This window comes from Zootermopsis nevadensis, unplaced genomic scaffold (assembly GCF_977971745.1).
Source record: "Zootermopsis nevadensis isolate Lab colony 2312 unplaced genomic scaffold, Znev_1.0 Znev_ptg000022l, whole genome shotgun sequence".
In the NCBI taxonomy this organism is placed as follows: Eukaryota; Metazoa; Arthropoda; class Insecta; order Blattodea; family Termopsidae; genus Zootermopsis; species Zootermopsis nevadensis.
Genome location: NW_028259154.1, coordinates 18,519,105 through 18,539,466, shown reverse-complemented (window position 1 = coordinate 18,539,466; position 20,362 = coordinate 18,519,105). Strand labels below are relative to the sequence as shown.

The window sequence follows — 20,362 nt, the reverse complement described above, 5'->3', positions numbered from 1 at the left end:
ACTGGAGGGTTGAGGGGTTGTGGGTTGGTGTCTGCACCCCCTCCTCAAATTGGAGCACAGGAAGGCAAGGGATGATAACTAACTCACACACTTCCTTATTTATAAACTCTGTGGTGGCTGTTTTGTAGGAAATATGACCGAGACTTGCAAGGAGTTTCACGAAACAACATTTCGTCGAGCCTTTAAGTAATCTGGTAATTTCTTTCAAAGTGAAGCCAACGTTATCAGGAAAATGTTTGCGCGGAACAATGATGCAGCCAGTAAGCCATTTAGTATGTGCGTCACAGGGTTCTTGGTGCCTCTCTCAGTTAACCTAGTAAACTTGTTGCCAGGATAGTAACGCCCCAAGACTCTTACATGGGCTGAGCAGTTAGCTTGGATGGGGAAACAAGGAATCCGTACAGAATTTTGGTGAGTAAACTTCTTGGGAAGCGTCCATTTGGAAAATCACGGAGAAAGGAGAATTAAATGTATATTGATCTTTGGGACACAGGTTTTAGGGATCGGAAAGGATGGAACTGGCTCAGGAACGTGTGCAGTGGCGGGCTTTGGTAACAGTGGTGTTGAACTTAACATTTGGTTATCAAAGTGTTAGTTTTTATTTCTGTACGCTTGTGTTTCGATGTTTTATTACTTATCATAACATATTATTAGAGTGAATAATTTAAGGAGGCTGGGATGGGTTGGATATGTAGTACACATGTGAGATAGGAGAAATGAATACATTTTAGTCGGATAACCTGAGGGCAAAGATACCACTTTGCAGACACAGGTGTACGTGGTGGGGCAAAGATTAAATTAATCTTTAAGAAATTGTGTGTGACGATGTGGATTGGATTAAACCAGCTCAGCAAAGATGACAGTGGCACATTTTATGAACACGAAAATGAACGTTTAACATCAATACTAGTGAGTTTTGCAAGATTGGAAACAAACGTAGATGTGCTGGAGTAGCCTGTAACTCTCTGTTCTTGTTTTGTGTAATGTACCCTATATGCATTGAAGACTGCCAGCAGAACGTTCTGTGCCATAGATACACGTACAGCCCACAGTCTCTGTATCGTCACATCATTAGCGATTACCTGCACGTTTTGATGTAATTTCCGTTGGTTCGAGCTTTCTCCGTGCTCTAGGATTACGCAATCTTCTTCCAAGTTTCTGGTTTTGTCTTCCACTCCAAAAGTTTTGGTGTTGGCAAAACACGGGGATTTTATACCTAATCTGAAGTGAAACACTTCTTGCCAGATGACATGGGCCTTCTTCTAGTTCATAGAAATTACGCCTTGCATAATCATCTGGTACTAGTCGAAAAGACCCTTCGAAATTCTTTTATCTGTTCGTGTCGTCACCCCTTATTCCCTTTCATAAATTCCTTTTACGCGTTCTGTCTCCTTTAGAAGTAGGCTGATTCTAAAACTTGACCAATAGTTACAGCACTTGTAAAATACAGGTTTCTGTCATCTAGCGTCATTACTGAAAATATGGTCGGCCATACTTGAACCGCACGCATAGTCAACCATAAACACATATCCTATTATATATATTTTATTTCAGAAAACCGAGAGTAAAGAACATTCTCAAAGCAGAAGAACCTCCGAAATGCTGATAACCACCTGCCGGTCAGCACGATGTCATAGCCAACAAGGCCACAGTATTGTTTAACCACCGTGAATTTTCGAATTCTTGTGTTTCTTAATTATTCAGCTGGTATATATTAAGCTAATTGCTTGGTTAGTGATAATATTTTGTTTGTCTTTCATTTTAGTTATTTGTTTTTCAGCTATTTAATCTGAAAGGAAGAGACCACTCGGCGTAGATGGGAGGATACTATTAAAATGGTTCTTAAGGAACTCGGATTTGGGGGTGTCGGTTGGACTCATCAGGTTCAGGATAGAAACCGGTGGCGGGCTCTTGTGAACACGGTAACAAAGCTTCGAGTTTCATAAAATGCAGGGAATTTCTTGGCTAGATGAGCATACTGTGCGCTTCTCGATAAGTTCTTTGCTGCTTAGTTAGTTTATCAGCTAGTTAGTTGATTTGTGAGTTAATTATCTTCGATTCCACTGCACGGAAGTTTTAAAACAAATTAACATAAAACATAAGCATGTTTAATTCTGCGCTACTTCACTTACGGATTCTATGTGGTAAATTTCCGTACATTTCTCCACTTTAATTACTCCGCTTTCTCGTCTTCTTCATATTTTCTTTTCTTCCCCTAACCCCATCGCAATTCCTTAGTCTACATCATTCCACATTTCACGTTCTCCACCCCTCTTAATTATTATATTCTCTTCGTCGTCTTGAATTCTTAGTTCCATAGTCTTTGACCAAGTTTCTTAATTAAACAAGAAGTAAAACTCTGACACCATGGCTTGTCTTGGAGGTCGTGTTAATTACAGCATCACACCCGAATATGAACCTGTCTCTCTCACGGCCGGTACTACGAATAAGGGTTGAAACTTTCGGATCCAGTATCAAAATTCATGTCTGTCTCCCGTCTGCAAAGGGCGGGTAACTTTCCCCTCTTACGTCTCGGATTTTGTAATGAGACCTGATTCCATTTTCCATCCCTGCTCACTATTTAATTTATTACTCTCCCTTATATTAAATACTTTATTCAACTGTCCCGACTGACAGATTTGGGACAAATTTATACACAGTCTGGTCCCCAAAACACGTACTTTGTGGTGTGGAGGGCCGCAGGAACTTTCCAGGACGTGTGTAGCAAGTAGTACAATATTGTTATTACTTTCGGTTTGTTCTAATATTTGGAAGACAAAGGGAAAAGCGAAAACTTACCGCACTACTCAGGTCTTGTCTTCCTGGCCTCCAAGTTAATTTTCTGTTCTATTTCTCTCCAATTCCTTGGTCATCAATCACCATTAAGAAACTCTAGGGTGAGAATGGAAGTCTAGACAGCTGCACACTGACAAATCAGGTGTTAAATACGGTTTGTAATTGATTACCTACACGACTATAGATATACTGTATTTTAACCTCCCCCCACTACCCTCCGTTTCAATTGTATTTCTGTTGAAACAGAGGGAAAGAAAGTTAGATTCGCATTGTTTTATGGATGAATCCGAAGTGTGATAAACTTAATGTTCTGTGAATAGGCTATTATTACCAAACTTGATAGAATATTTTATCCTTTTAAGTTCTTGAATGAGAAGTAGAATATTTAGTCAATGTTGGATGAAGTAACTCGGAAAATATAAAATAATTACACTAAGAACGAAACGAAGAAAATTAAATAAAGAAGAATTTTTTTATTTCTTTTTGTGGGTTTGGTGTTATGGTACGAGATTATACTGAGGTAGGTATCTGCCTCGGATAGTAAAAACAAGAATATCGGTCACTTGGATTATAGAGAAGGATACGGGGATAATACTAAAATGGATCTTAATGACACAAGTTCTGAGAATTTGGTTTGGATTGAACTGTCTTAGGACAGAATCCTAAAACGAACATTGATACCAGACACAATAGGATACGCGTGAAGAAGTAGGCAAGTTGTTAAAGAGAATAGTCAGTCAGGACTTTTTATTCTCAGTCGGAATTAGAATCGAGTAACTCCCTAATGCCTGTCATACACGTTACTGCTCTGCCAAAGGTACAGAGCGTGAATGCGAGTGATTCCATTGTTTTGTAGATGCAATTTAAGCATCGTTATTTCTGTCACTGCCAGAAGTGCATGCCAAATAGCTAATAACGCTTTTATTAGCTACATTTATAAGCTATATCCTGAACAGAGGCCAAAAAATTTATATCAGTTTTCCGCTTGGTATGGACGGTATCTGTATAAACTACGCGTTGAAACCCGAAACCAAACGTAATGTTTCAATTTATGTCACCCGGGCGGTAGGATCAAGCGAAAATCATGTCGCAATATTTTGCTGCGTTATCATCTCATTGTTGCTGTGCTAATGTGTCAGATTCGGTCGAGGAAATGGGACAGAAATGAGTTATAATATGATTATTTACTGTGTGGCCGGGTTTGTGGTGGTAGAACTGCGAAGAGAAAGAATTATGAGGCCATCTAGCGCGGCGCAGCGGGGTTAAAAATGTGCCAACTACTCGGTTCACATTTAAATTTGACAAAGGTTTTAATATTATCGTTTAACAATTATCCGTGTCTGATGAGAAGCAGGGGTGTACAAAATATTTTACCTTCGTCAGCAGTTGAAAAAGAGTAATGTAGAATCAGAAATCGAACGTTGCGCTGCAGTGCGTAACAACTGCACTTCGCATCGCGCAACTGTCGACAGGTTCTGCTTTTGTTTACTCCTTTCAAGCAAATGTTGAGAGAGTACCAGACACATTAATACATTTTCCTGTCATCATCATCGCCATTTTTCTGTAACTGACGTACAACACCACGAGGAACAGTCCTTCTTGAGAAGCTTACAGTGGCTGAGCTGGTCAAGAAGTTACTTGTGAATCTGAATTTGAATCCAGTCCACATCCTATCTCCCTGCTTTTAAGACCTATTTCAATATCGTCCTCAAATCTAAGTCTGTTTATCCTAAGTGGTCTCTACGCTTCAGTTATTGCATGCATTTCTCATCTTCCCGTGCATGCTAAATACCCCGCCCATCACTTGCATCGATTGCCCTCCGTGCTTCTTTGCCTCTCTTTCTCACTTTTTCTTGGGGCAAGGTATTCTCTTCAGAATCCTGTCCTGTTCTCAAAGACCCCGTGTTATATATCTAGTTGTCGTCTTGTTTGATTGGTTCTTGGTTTATTTGGCGAAGTTTTTCAACTATTTTGCTTCTACATCTTCAGTTCTTATAATTATTTGTAAATTATAAATTGAGAAGCACGCGGAAAGAAGCGGTCGTAGCCTATCTTAAATTACTATCCCAGGCGAAACCTAAGCCGGAAGGAGGAGTGTCAACCACTGAAGCACAACTTCCTGAGCATGTAGGCCTTCAGTAGGATATCACGTGGAGCCGGTCTGAACTGCAATGTCCATGATATAGTGTGTTTCCAGCTTGGTGAAGCCAGCACCATCAGCAGCAGTTTGTTAGAATAATAACAGTGAACATGCACACTCAGCCACTCTCTGATTCCGTAAATCATGTCGCCATCATCATCACCACCACCGCTCAACCGTGCGAAAGTCCGGGCTAGAACGACCTAAATCCGTTCCACCCTTCAGCGCTCTTCTGACAATGCGTCTTATGTGTTTTTCGCACAAAGTTTAGCAGCTGATCGTATCTAGAGAGGCCGTGTCTGTCCGTCCATACATCTCATATCCAAAATCGGATTCTATACGGTGAATATTAGGCTGTGTACTAAAACTCGTGTGATTTTAATTTTGGCTCATATTGTTCCAGTATAATCCCTTTCTATTATATTTACATCCCGATTATCTGAGCGAGTTGGGAATTATAACGAGCTTTCGGGTAGCTACAGAAACGTCCGATCAAAAAAGAAAAATTAACCTTGGCATAAGGCTTTGACTAAGGTGGGCACTTTTAGTTATGTTGGACCTGAAATAAATCTTATGTTCTGTAATTGTAATATATTTTGGAAGGATTTATTTTATCACAATACTAATCCTGAATTGCTCTTAAAACGCACTAATGGCATGTATCGTATTTACAGATTATATGGGGCGCCTCCAATTATAAGTTAAATCTGACAGGAATGTTAAGACGTCTGTTCTTAGTCACGCATCACTTGACATCGCATCTTCCAAATATGTTACTGTACTGTAAATGATTGAAAGTTTAATTTATGCGCTGAATTAATTATTTATCAGATTATGTTCCCAGAGGAAAATGATCAAATATAAATGGGAATTAATGAAATACAGCGAGACGACTCGTACTAAAATCCCGACAACGCCAAGTTCATTCACAGTACTCGCATAATCTGAAAGCATACTTTTGTGCCAATAAATAATCTTTTTAGTAAAGATGCTAGTAACCAATCTTTATAATGACCTTCATTCATAATTACAAACATAAATGCATAATTAAAGAAATAAACAATGTAAGCATGATGAAATTCACATTACGCTGGCTCTAAGGCTGGTCTGCTTATAATGGTCCTCTACTCAAAAAAAATGTGAGAATCCCTGCTATATGACACTCTGAAATTTGAAATCCAAATTTTTTTATTATACTGTTCAACAGTTTTTCCACACACGCATTAAAATACAATGTACGAGAATTTCATTAAATGCAACCAAATCAGTTATTTATTCTGATACAGTACGCAGTCATAAAGACAAAATACTGAACCTTACAGAAATTTATATTGCAATGTTACAAAATAACATTTTAAACAAAATAAAAAATGGCATTCTTGCAATAGTAGTACTCTGTGCGCGCGCGCATTCACTTGAAAGCAGACGCGTTATTCGTCGTGAATGTTGAAGAGTTTTGCTACTTCATTCAAGTCACTATATTTCTTCTCTTCTTTCAATATCTGAAATAAACGAAAATATGTATTAATATTCGACCATACTGTGACCCTTCCTTTGTTTTAAAACTGACATAAGTCAAAATTCATCACTCACCTGTCTAGCCACTGACATACGATTGAATAAGTTCCACATGACAATTCCTACAATGATGTCATCACGCAGATAGAAGATGACCCCCTTGCCGTAATTGTTACCATGTTTCGGAAGTTCTAGAACGCCTGAAGCTGGAGATTCTGGCTGCGGTTCCTGCGAGCATTAAAAAAATTAATGACGTGCCCAACTAAAAATTGTGCACCAATTTGCTTCTACATTAATATTTCTGGAAGCCGAGGCAATTTCTGAAACACTTTCAAAACTGCTTAATTATTTTCATTCTGGAACATGAATGATTACTAACGTTTCCGTCAGTGGTGCAATGGCAGAAACATACAAACAGCACGACAATATATTAGCATCAAATGACACGGCAAAGATTGCTTGGAGAGACGGAGAAAAATCACAAACTTAGGATAGATGGTAGTCCAGCCAAAATTCAGAACAGTTTACAGCAGTAGTGCCAGACCAACCTGCCGAGTAGTATAACTTCATCATTAAAATGTTTGTATGTCATAACTCCGAGACACTATTCCTCCTCATTTTTCTCTTGCCAAAATGTAAACATCAGCAAATAGCAGATCACAAACTGACATCCCAAACAAAGCTCTTCTGCTTCAATTTATCTATATACGGTCTTCCAGATTACCGCTATGAGTACACATGTTAACAAATTATCAAATACTTACTGCCTCTGTCTTTGCTTCGTTACTCTCATCTGTGACAGTTTTAGGTACATCACTGTCCGTACCCTTGGCAAACACCCCGACGGTAGACAGTGCAGAATCAACAATACCGATGGCTTCATAACCAACATCAGGACTCAGATCTGACCAGAACATTGATTGATGCAAATATGGTTTTCCTGTACAAAATTACAACTCCAATTATTGTCATCAACAACACTTCAAAATGCGACATCCATCTTCGGGTATCTTCAAGACACCGAAGTGTCTTAAGAAGTATCAAATTCTATGAGAATAAATAATAAGAGATAAAGGGTGTATGTTCAAAGCGTACTACTATGGCTTCTTTTCTCAAGAAACTGGGAGCATATGCACAAAAGAAGTAGCATGTCCAAATAAAACATTGGGATACTGGTAGGGCCTCCCTAGCCAGATTGGTTGAGGGGAGAGGTCAGACTAAGACAGGTACCCTGGTCCTCCAGGTTGGGGGTTGGTCACAAGGCTAACAACCTTGCACCGTAAAAAGGAAGATGTTTTGAAACCTTGATCAAAGCCTCGGACAGACGGACCTAACAGAGGACCGAATGGAAGAGGAGAATTGAGGAGGCCATGGACCGAATACGGACCAAAGAGCCATAAAAGAAGAATAAGTCTTCTCAATAACAGACATCTGAAATCAGCTTGCTTTAGTATAATTCACACACATTTTATCTAAAGTGGAAAAAGTATTTTGTCACTTTTACATAAACTAGCTCCATGGAACAAAGTCCTTGAGAATCTGAGTCACTCAGCTACCCAAGAAATTCCCTACTTTCTATGTCAATGATTTTTATCATGATCCTAACAAATCCAGTCCACACAGTGCCACCCTATCTTACAGATCCATTTTAGTGTTATCCTATATTCTATGCCAAACAGCCTCTTCCCTTAAGATTTCCAAACAACATTTTTATGCATTTTTCATTTCTCCTATATGTGCCACATTCTCACCTAGCGCATCCTCCTTGATCTGATCATCCTAACGCTTTGCAGTTAAATACGTTCTAATGTCATGTATAAGTTACCTGCTCCAGTCATATTTTCTCCTGCAAGACGACCAGAAACCACAGCATGGTCATGATGTTCGACTCGACGACGCCCAAGTTTCACATCATAGAAGCATGTACAGTCCCCTGCCTTGAATTTAGAGAATATCATCAATCAAAGCATACAATAATAAAAGATTTACTTTGCCAAACGTATTCAAAACAGAAACGTTTACACACAATTCTGCCAGTTAGAAGGAGAAAGGATCCAAATATTTCCATCCCCTTTATTTTGTATGGAATAGTTGTAAAATGTAACATATAATTATACAAGGTATTTGCAAACACTGATCTCTTAATGAGATATATGAGCCTAATTGGCTTCTTTGCCTGAGACACTAGCTTTGTTATGAATTATGTATTTATTATGGTACATCATGACTCAGTGGTTGAGGTACACTGACCTATTTTGTGAGATGATATACTTAGGAAACATAAGTTATACATACAGCGATTTAAAACAAACTGGCCGAGAACAGTTCACTCAAATCAATGGCTCACCATTACTGTAGTAAGTTCCTCAGGAGGAATCAATAAATACGACACTAGCACTGCGTAACAGGGTCTAAAGTGAGGATAACAGAGCTTAGTGTGTCTACTCCACATCTAGAAATTATTCAATTCTGAGATCAGTTATCAAAATTCAGTGCTACTAGGTGCTGCATGAAACATTCAGTTCAATTATTTGTCAGACCTTGCAGAACACTGTTCACTTACGCTCCAAATATCAGTTCGAGCCATTAGTTCTGCATTGACCAGGAAACCACCATGCTCCTCATCCAGTTCCAAATCTGATGATCTAGCCAGGTCTGTGTTAGGATAGGCCCCAACTGCCACAATTACATGATCAGCCTTAATCTAAAATTGTAAAAAGTAAACAAAACGTTATTGTACTTATTTTTTAAACTTACACTCTCATACAAATTCATGGGACTTGAAAATAAGGTTGCCTGCTCATAATTTGATATTCAGAATTGGCAAACAAATTAATTTTTGTAATTTCTATTATCATATATTATTTAGATTTTCCTTTTACACTGACATTCATATGTTGGCAATACCTTTCCAGTTACTTTCTCCTGAATAAAATTTTAGTTTGGCTAGTAAGGAACCATCATTTTTAAAATTCCATGAAAACATATCATCAATATAGATCATGCACATACACCTTAAACGGTGGTCAATTAAAAATGAACCAAAATTACCTTGCTTCCATTATTAAGTGAGAGGACCAGTTGATCCTTTATGTTTTTAACATCCTCAACTTCAGCATTTGTTATAACATTTACACCTTCTTCTTTCAACTTGTTAGCAGTCCACAAACTCAAATATTCAGGCAACACTTTACCCATGTTACCTGATTCTGGGAATATCTGGTGTACTGTAAGACCAGTCTTATAAACTGAAAATTTATAAACATTCTATGTGACTAGGCTTAAAAAAACACACACAAAAACACCAAAAATAAAGCACATTACTTATAAAAGTTTAATAGTAGTCATAACAACCAATTCATTGCAAGTTAGTACTAGACTTGACTTCTTTAAAAGCTACAAATGAAACATGCACCAGTATTTACTCACATTGCCGTGCTATCGAGCAAGCTAATTCACTACCAAGAAATCCACCACCAATAACTGCAACTGATTTAGATCCACTTTCAATTACATCTTCTAATTCTTCAAAATCAAAAATTCCTCTGAACAATGTAACTTTTTCCTTAACGTCCTGTGATGAATCTTCAAATAATGGCAGGTTCAGAGCAGTTGAACCTGAAATAGACATATTTCAAAATGAAGCTGTCTACCGACAGAGGTACTGCCCTTAAATTTCAGTTATGGCAGTCTATGCTAATACTGTTAGATGGCATAAGCTTGTTCTGTGTTGTAAGATTTGAGGTTTTCACAGCGGTGAGTATGAAGATTTCTGTCTTCTGGGTTGCTGCGCTTTGTAGTCTGGTCAATGTTTACCAACGTTTCAGACGGCGGAGGAAGTATGACCTCTGAAACATCAACCAGACTACACAGCGCAACAACCCAGAAGACAAAAATCTTCTTGTTCTGTGTTGTAGTAACTTCTTAGACTAAAGGATATTTGCTCTTTATAGAGAAAGGCTAGCTCTGATTTTACAACCAACAACTAGCAACAGAAAGTATAAAACATGTTGAAGTAGTAAGAACTAGGACAAATCTCATTTCAAGATAAACGAAAATAAACAGGCACACTTGCCACTACAGTTTCCAAAATGACCAAAATGTACTGCATGTAAATACAATATTAGTTTAATTTTATATTGTGAGGGCACTGACAGAATCAGCTAAAATATATGCACCAAACACTGTACATTTTACCTGTTGCAATAAGGCACTTCTTATAACTGATCTCATAGCCATCCTCCAGTATAGCTTTCCTTTCAAGTGCGTTAAGCTTTTTAACAGTCCACCCACGAGCAATTGCTACTCCACCGTTCGGGCGAGTTGCCAATTCCGTACAGTCAACATAGAAATCTTCAGGCTCATAAAATAAACTGTAAAGTCAAACACATCAGTAAATATTTTTGCAACATGTATTAACAGAGTGCAACTCAAACATTCTTTGTCTTTGGTGTATTTAATATAGGTATATTATGATAAGGATTTGTTGGCCTCCTACGCAGCCCCCAGGATGAATAACAATTCCTTACTTGCCATCTGTAATGGCTTATTCAATATATTCACATCTGGAGGCCTTCTCCTCCATCTGCAATCTATAAATGTGCCATGCCACTGTGACAAGGAACACACTTAACATGGTTTCTTTTTCTGTAAGGAATCTTTCAATTTTCAGTGTAGTTTTCAAATATTCATAGTCTGCTACAAACCACAAAAAAAAATCCAAGATATCTTACAGATTTCTTACAATATAAAATGAGAACCATACTCTCATCCAGCCAAATTGATATTTCCTATCTGCATATGCCATTCTATGACCCAATTAATCTAGTTGTTGAATAGTGTATGATGAATAAAATAACTGTTCTGCATTAAAATATTAAAGCCAGTTTCAGTATCTGTTTTTTAGACACAGGTTAATGAATGTGTGGACTTGTCAATGAAGATTGTTTATGCCTACAACAATACATTTTGTTAACTTTTAAATACAGTGAAAACTCCATTTAATATTCCTAGATTTAATGTTTCCTTCATGTAAGGTCCAATTTTAATTATTCCAAGTCAACACTCCCAATTAAATTTCCTCCCTTTAAGTTTGCTTCAGTTTAGTGTTAAAATCTGTCATCCCTTCTGCTCATAAAAACCTCAGATCAGAATTTCGTTCAATATGAAAATGGACAGTTTCTGGCAACCAACCAGATCATCCATACTTAAGGCTCTTTGCCACTTCACTGGTCTGCAAAACTTGTCCATATGCAATTAATGAATTATTTTTATACCTCCTTTCTGATCCATTCCATTGTTTAAACCGCAGTTTCTTAGTAGCTTCAACACCATCATTGAACCACATCTCTTTAGAAAGTGGAGGCCTCATGTATGGATAATAACCTTCATTATCAATAACAAGCACCTGGAACAAAAAATAATGTAAATCATATATAACTCTTCTCCGTGTTAATTTCAATCCGTACTTTAATTTAAATTCAAATTAAAACTGAAATCATATTTAACTCAATTAGAGTACAGAACATTCATATATAACAATGAGAATTCAGGAAATATGTATAAAGCTGCACAGAAGTATTGGATAACTGGTTGACATGGAGACCATAACTGACAATTGTAAAATATATATTCTGAGACACATAAACAAACCACCTACCTTTGCTGTTGGATCAGCAGTTTTGATGGCCCGAAAAGCAGCAAAAGAAGCAGTGCCACCTCCAATTAATAAATATGGAACAGTATTTGGAATGTCCTTTGATTCTGCTGGGAATTTGATTATCTTTCTAGGTTTCTCTGTAAAGAAAATATCACAAGTAAATAAATTTATCAGAATGCAAACAATAAGAAATCAGAAATGAAAAACACATTTTCAAAAGTCAATTTGATCCAATCCAGTATTGTGAGACACTATGGATTTGAGTCAGTTACTTCCTCAGCACAATCACAAAATTGGTCTAGCGATTGATAAACACAAATATATATACCAACAAATTTGTCAGTCTGTATGGAGTCTGGGATGAACAAAGCAGACCCAAAACAGTTTTCCTTGTAGATTTTCTATTTCCATCACTTTTACATTACTTAATTATTTATATATATATACATACTGCAATTTTCTGTCGACACTTACTTGACTTTGGAACATTCTTCCCCCCAAACTTAACTCGTTTTCCTTCTGCATCTTCTTTTGTAAATACTGTGAAATATGCCTAGAACAAAATATTCACACTTAGAACACTTCATGTACCTGTGTAAGGTTAGAATTTATAAAAATCATGCATACAGGCAGATTAAAAACTTACAGCAAAGGCACTAGCTAGAAGAAGAAGCCCTCCAATAAGTTGCCTACCATACTTTTTCTGCTTTCCACTTGTGTCACCAGGGCTGTCTTGTTGGATGACATTTTTCATCTTATGGGGCTTGCTACTTTCTTGCTCTGATGGAATTAATTTGCTCACAGGTGGCTGGCCAACTGGACTCTGAGATTTGTATTCTGCAGCTGGCTTAATATCAGCCTTCTGTGGTGTGATGGGCATTACTGGCTTACATTCTTTCTCTGATGGTTCTTTTGGAGGGCCAGTGACCTTGCTCTGAGTACATTCTCTTTGTGTTTGTTTAGAAGTATCAGTGTCTTTGCATTTTACATGTTCTTCCATTGCCTTTGTTGTTTCAGGTGACTTGCATGATCCACCTTTTGCTCCTTTCGAATTAGTAGTATAAGTGCGTATATTAAGATATGGTCGAACTATTTTCATTGTCCCATCTTTCCCATCATCTGTTCCACTATCATACAATCGAATGAAATACTGAGGCTGAGCTACAAAACAATGACAAACTAATATAACACATTACAGTACAAGACAGAACAAATAATTTCATAAGTATTCAGCCAAATCTGATGTGAGAAACTGATAAAATCCCAATTCTCTGTTTACTTATCCTTAAGGGGATTAGTCAGTATTGCAGCTGAGACATTCTAGTTTTAGTGCTACAACATAATTACATACAGTATTCAATGTCAAACAATTATCAGTCACAGTTCACAGCTTTTCTTCAGTAGTATAAATCAAACTGACATTAAATATTTTTACAATAAGTTTTTGGCTTCTGATCTGAGAAAACCATGTCCATAAAAGATATAATGCTATGAATTGTGAATTTCTCAGCCACTGACCTAAGCACAAGTTTTTTAAACCATATAAAATGCATATTTAAATATTTTTCATGCAAGAACGTGGATGGCTGCCTTCTGGGTTGCAGTGCTGTGTAGCCTGATATTAGTTTACCAACGTTTTAGAGGTCTTTGCTGCTTCCATTATCAAGGTGATGAGTAAGATGTGCCTGAGGAATTGGTTTGAGAAAAAGACATAACCTTGACCAGACCAGTGGGGAATAAGGTGAGGATCAAGTGAGGGCAAGGAAGCCAATAGGAGAGAGCGGCATGACACAGCTTGACCAGGAGGGGAAAGGACATACACAAGAGTGAGAGGATGTAACCAAACATAAGGAAGTGTGAGTGGATGGATAGACAGGGATAAGGAAAGGAAATATGCAAGGGAGAAAATGGACTAAACATGAGTTTGGAGAGGAAACAAGAAACTGGCTGGGACTGCATTAATGTCCTGAAAAGGACAATGTGCTGCCCTAGTGGCCAGGTCATAACAGGCACCTTTGTATTAGATGCTTCCTATATCCTTCATCTTTTGAGAGAGTAGATGAGGGGCTTCCTTGACCAGCACAGGTGAAGGCCAACCTCCTTGTTCATGTTGTTCGGGTGTTGCTCAATCTCAGTGGCTTCCCTGATAATGTTTTATGTATCTAGGCTTGGTGGAGAGGATGGTGATGTCCTGAAGTTGAATGCTCAGGTTGGCCCAGTGGATCTGTGTGGATGCTGCAGACAGAAGTGGCACTGGTGCTCCTCGACCAGGTCTCCATGGAACAGCCGATCTGACCAATGTAGACTTGATTCCACTTGCAGGGCACATTGTACACCCCAGGAATCATGAGTCCCAGATTGGCCTTCACATGCTGAAGGAAACTGGGGATCTTCTTTGCGGGGGGGGGGGGGGGGGGGGGTCCAACAGACTTGATGTTATGCCTGAAGAGCAGCCTGCTGATGCAGTTGAAAGTTGTGCTCATGTAGAGAAGGCTACCAAGGCATGTTTATCTGGGGGCAATGCAACTATTGCCAGTGGGCTGAGAGTCCATCAGGTCTGTGGATTAATATAGTAATTATGTCTGAAAGTGACACACTCCCCTATCCTGTATACTTCCTTGCCCTTGCTCGATCCCCACTTATTCCCCATTGGTCCAGACAATGTTCTGCCTTGACCGAATGGTTTCTATACCTCAAACCAATCCCTCGCACGCGGCTTTCTTACCACTCTGATAATACAGATAGCAAGGACCTCTGAAACGTTGGTGAACTTTTCCAAACTACACGGCGCTGAAAATCAGAAGACACCCTTCCTCGTACTCACCACCGTGAGAACTTCAAACCCTACTGTGTATTAAATGTTTTGATCCCTGCGTGGTAAACACCTTTCCGATAAGTAGTGTGGTCATTATTCGGAATATGGAGGTCATGTTTATGACTTGTATTATTATATGTATACATACTGTACTACAACACTTAGGTTATGTTTCATTACAGATTGCGTGTTACCAAATATATTATAACTTCCCCATAAAAGCAAATGCTACAGTCGTTCCAAAAATTTTACCTCGAAGATTAGGTCGCAGAAAAACACCAGAATACTGAAAATATTCTAATATCTCTGTACAGAACTTCCCGCTTCTTAACATTTTCTGTACCGTTTTAAGCGAAATATGGCGAATGTCTCAGAGTAATAAAATTCAAATCCCAATTGAGATGCTTCCGGGGAAATTTGGAACAGTGGGAAATGGGTTTGTTACTCTGCATGTCCACAGAAACCCAATATCTGGAGTCACAACGTTGTGTGATCTCTGTGCAGCACTGTATAGTTACCATGGGGTGGTTGTGTTTGTGTACTTAATAATTGCTTATTATTGGGAATAAATCTTAATGTGTATAAAGAAGATAATTTACATGTAGTTATTGTCTTTAAGACTGTTTCTGCAAAAACCTGGTGAATAAGGAATCTCATCATGTTTCGGTCACACGTTCTACAATTTAAACACAATTTTAAGTTTGAGGTTAGTTTGATAACGTAGGAAAGGTTTATCGGGACATGTCATCTCATCAATCAGTCAACAAACTGTAGTTAGTAGTAAAGGGTAAGGGGGCAGAATGCGAAAGCATTCCACCAAAGATACATGCTGATAGAACAGAATAGAATAGAATTTACATTCCACAGAGCCTTCATAGGCTGAAGTCAAGGATGTAGAACCTCTCATAGCACATATTTTCTACTAGTAATACAAATAACAACTACATTGTTATGACAGTGATTTATGCTCAACTACAGTGTTACAGCATGAATAATTATGCAAAAAAGCAACACCACGTGTATTTATAATAGCTGAGAATTTTTGTCAGGTAAATTCTGTGGAGTAGAAAGTGAGATAGGCGATACTCTTTTAGTGCTGGCATAAACTTCTTTATATCGTTATTCAGACTTTTTATAGTGGTATGATGATTATTGAATAGCTAAATTCCAGTATATTAAACTTCTTTTTGATATTTACTGATGTCAGTATTTCACATATAAACGTTATATATGTATCTTGTACTTAATATTAAAGACAGGTTATGTTTTGAGTCTCGTTTTAGGAATTCATACAAAAAGGATGGAATTCAGTTACTTATATTTTAGCCTATTTAGTCATATTGCTTTATTCTTTAAATATTTTTTGTATCCATTTTGCATGATGAAATTATATCCCCTTTTTGTGATGTCCTGAGTTGATTGTAAAATAACGAAATATTTATGCATGTTTACCCACTCATGTACATCCACATACCCTCATTATATTTTACAAAAAAATGTACAAATTTATGGATGGATATTTGATTTTCATACATTGATGTTTTGTTGTTGTTTGCCAACCTAGATTCTGTTGTTTATATGGAAGAATTTTAATTTGAATCATATCATTGTAATTTCAGTGCAGAAGGTGTAAGAATATCTCATCTGAAGAAATAAAACTTGGACTTCCTGCAGGAGCTCGTCACAGATTAGCGAATGGACCGGGACTACAAGAGTTTCTTTCCAATCCTCCGAGGAACTGGGAGGAATATGATGGAAAATTAAAACGTGAGAAAGGAGAGTCTGAACGGTTGCGGTTGCCACCATGGCTGAAGACCAACATCCCTACAGGCAGTAACTATTCCCGCATAAGAGATCAACTTCGACAGTTAAACTTGCATACAGTGTGTGAAGAGGCACGCTGTCCTAATATTGGAGAATGCTGGGGTGGTGGCAAGCATGGTAGTGCTACTGCCACAATTATGGTGTGTTTCTAAAAGAACTTAACATTCCATAAAGTAACTATCTTGTTAGAATTGTCTTTGGTTACTGCTGTCAGTATATTGAGTAAATATTAATTCACTTATAAGATAATGGCCATCAACATTTAGGTATGATCTTAGGTGCATTTTAAAGCAATTTTAAAAGTATCTCTTTGTTCCATTTTTTCTTCTTCAATTTGTTCATTTATATGCCTGCAAGTAACAGCACTCAAATCACTGGACAGATTTTGGTCATACTTGGTATGGTAAACATACACTAAATTTATGAAATAAAGAAAGTAGGCTAATTAAAACATTCAGCAAACTGAACCTTCACAGATTTATTCATGTTTCAGTTGGGTTTGCCCCTTATTATGATACTATTATGACAAATTTCTGCATGATTTTTCTGTTATGTCAAAGAATAGCAAATATGTAGTCTCTACTGCCTCCTGTGCAGGACTTATGTATCTTATCATGTTTTAACATAACCATTGATTAATTTCAATATGTTGTTCAAACTGTGAAAACTCTATTGCAGCTTCTTGGAGACACTTGCACCAGAGGTTGTCGTTTCTGTTCAGTGAAGACATCCCGAGCACCACCTCCTCCAGATCCAAGTGAGCCAGTCAACACTGCTGTTGCTATTGCTGCGTGGGGATTGGATTATGTGGTTCTAACTTCTGTTGACAGAGATGGTATGCATTCTGTATGTCAGTGTGGTGTTCATTGTACAGTGCACATTATGTTAAAACAGCTGGATGTGTGCGTAAAGCTGGCCACTTATTTCCATCTAGTGCCAAGTTTAAGAATGTATGGATCTGTACTTCCATACATTCCATATGCAGCTTCTATGTGTGATGCTTGGGCACAGAGAGGGTGTTATTGAGTTCTGTTATCATTAAGAATGTCATAAACTAGGTTTTTGCTTATCACTGCTCCATATTTATTGTGGATGAAGTATCAGTGCTTTCACTGTACAAATGTGTCATCATGCTTCTTAGAAGTCATGAAATCATTTCACTGCTTTTATGCATGCCCTTTTAAGTTCCTTGTTATACCTGCATGTTGGGTAATGATTGCCACCTGTTTACCTTCTTTGCTATTTGTATATTGTGGACTATTACATGTACTATGAACTATTCACTGCATCCTCTAATTACTGATCAGTGATATGTAATACTTAAGGAAGATCCATATATGCCGGCAGTCTTGCCTAAGAGAACATACTTGTAACAAGTTTAATTTAGTAAAGAGTGTAATGTTTCAATTAAATATTAAATTTGCAGATTTGCCAGATGGAGGATCACATCATTTTGCTGAAACTGTGCGAGAAATCAAGCATCAGTAAGTTAGGATTTCTTATTGAATGTTGTTTGTGTAGGTTGTTTCATATTAAACATAAATCCTGGAAATAAATATAAAATACAGAATTGACCAGTGCCCATTTCTTCTTTGTTCATTTATTTTATTAACATAGAATATTTAAATTCACATGTTTTTAAGCCATTTTGGTATAAGTATTATAAGGCGATTTATATTTATATTTGTTTAGGAATTCAAATATTTTGGTGGAATGCCTAGTCCCAGATTTCCGTGGTGACTTGGATGCTGTCAAGACTATTGCTGACTCAGGACTCGATGTATATGCTCACAACATTGAGACAGTTGAGTCTCTGACCCCATACGTTAGGGATCGAAGAGCACAATACAGGTAAGTCTCCATTCCTCTTTCTAGAAACAAAGTTTAAGAAGGAAAACAATTGAATAATTGCATGTCAAATACCTAACTAACCTCATTGAGTATAGTCCTTGACAAGCTAATAGTATGCCCAAGGGGTCTAGAAATTCCCTGCATTTTTTGGAACGTGATAATATTAAGGTTATGAAATCAAGGTATGTGATGTGGATAGAGTATGTAGCATCCATGGGAAAGATGATAATGTATACAACATTAAAGTTAGGCTACATGAAGAAAGACCTTGGGGGGGGGGGGGGTGATATTAAAACAAATGGGATATGAGAGGTATAATAGATTCATATGTGGCTCAAAGTAGGGTCTGTTGGCAGTCTCTTATAAACATGGTAATGAGCATTTGGGTTCCATAAAAGATACTGAATTTTTTTACCTGTATTAGCTTCTCAAGGACTTTTCCAGGGATCTGGTTCTGGCTGTGGTCTTTCCTTATTTCATCGTCATTGTTTAGCTGGTATACTTAATTGTTCTGCACAGTATTTTCTACTTCTTGCCTAGAATAAGATTTGTTTACAGAGATATAAACCTGTGTATTTCAGGCAATCTCTGAAGGTTCTTAATGTGGCAAAAGAAGTTAATCCAGACCTTATTACAAAATCTTCCATCATGCTAGGTCTTGGAGAAACTGATGAGCAAGTACAGCAGACATTAAAAGGTAAGCACATTTGCTTTTAAGTTCATATTTCTTTGTCTTAAATGTTGGTTGCTACCTTGCGTGGGAAAGTATATGAGATAACTCTTTTTACATTGTGTAGTTTATATGAAATCTTGAAAAACTGTAATTTAATTGTTGAAACAGTTATTATTGTTAGATTTCCTGGTCTCAAAATTTGTCCAGTTAACACCATACTTCAATGAAGGAGGATGAAATTGGTGGAGTATCTAGTGCATGTGAGTCAGATGAGATATGCATACAGCATTTTTATTGGAAAACTTGAAGGGATGAGACCACTCAGAAGACCTAGGCATAATTAGGAGAATAATATTCAAATGGGTTTTAACAAAATCATTTGGGAGGGTGCAGATTGGATTCATTTGGTTTAGGATAGGGACTAGCAGCTGGTTCTTGTGAATATGCTAATAAATCTCATGGTTCTGTATAAGGTTGGGATTTTTTGACTAGCTGAGTGAGTTATGTCTGTTTCAGACCTACAGGATGTTGGTGTGGATTGTGTCACATTAGGGCAATACATGCAGCCAACAAAGCGACATCTGAAGGTTGTCGAATATGTTACACCATCAAAATTTCAACACTGGGAAGAAGTAGGCAACTCAATGGGATTCCTATATACAGCAAGTGGTCCTCTAGTTCGCAGCTCTTACAAAGCTGGCGAGTTCTTCATTGCTAGTATCTTGCAGAAGAGGAAGGTTAATGCCAAGTAGTTTTACTGGATATTGCCAAAATTGATCTGACTAGCAACAGAGTATCTTGTCTGAAATCCTGATATTATCTGTATATAGGGTTGTTATTTATGAGATCTGGGAGAAGTATAGTTCTTCACTACATTTCAAACTTTTGGCTCTCTTTGGATCAAAGTATAAATCTTATCGTTGTGAGTATATTTATACATATAATATAAATGAAATATGTAAGGTTTTGTATGTGAATTATTTTACCAAAGCTTTCTGTTCACTCTCTTGTCTTAAAGAAAAGTTTGGCAATAACTTCTGACACCTACTTTCCACTAAATTCATCCATCTGAAGTATGTAGGTGCT

The 20,362-nt window shown here is 37.5% G+C and overlaps 2 protein-coding genes across 4 annotated transcripts; one reads left to right on the top strand and one right to left on the bottom strand.

Annotated features, from left to right (window-relative positions):
• Positions 1-5,925: 5,925 nt before the first annotated feature.
• On the bottom strand, positions 5,926-15,324 carry AIF (Apoptosis inducing factor). Of its 3 annotated transcripts, none has more exons than XM_022084889.2 (13): positions 15,181-15,324; positions 12,760-13,274; positions 12,588-12,666; positions 12,114-12,250; positions 11,731-11,861; positions 10,652-10,827; positions 9,884-10,072; positions 9,506-9,702; positions 9,018-9,158; positions 8,280-8,391; positions 7,219-7,394; positions 6,530-6,682; positions 5,926-6,438 (listed from the first exon to the last, which is right to left on the bottom strand). In XM_022084889.2, the coding sequence occupies exons 1-13, from the start codon at positions 15,260-15,262 to the stop codon at positions 6,367-6,369; spliced, it is 2,160 nt and encodes a 719-aa protein (XP_021940581.2). In that variant the 5' UTR covers positions 15,263-15,324; the 3' UTR covers positions 5,926-6,366. The 3 variants fall into 3 exon arrangements, with proteins under 3 accessions (XP_021940581.2, XP_021940583.2, XP_021940584.2); XM_022084891.2 differs by lacking the exon at positions 15,181-15,324 and adding an exon at positions 15,077-15,145; XM_022084892.2 differs by lacking the exon at positions 15,181-15,324 and adding an exon at positions 14,938-15,064.
• A 94-nt stretch (positions 15,325-15,418) lies between these two features.
• On the top strand, positions 15,419-20,243 carry Las (lipoyl synthase, mitochondrial). The gene is made up of 7 exons (XM_022084894.2): positions 15,419-15,634; positions 16,548-16,892; positions 17,431-17,587; positions 18,179-18,236; positions 18,445-18,603; positions 19,185-19,300; positions 19,793-20,243. The coding sequence occupies exons 1-7, from the start codon at positions 15,587-15,589 to the stop codon at positions 20,026-20,028; spliced, it is 1,119 nt and encodes a 372-aa protein (XP_021940586.2). The 5' UTR covers positions 15,419-15,586; the 3' UTR covers positions 20,029-20,243.
• Positions 20,244-20,362: the final 119 nt, after the last annotated feature.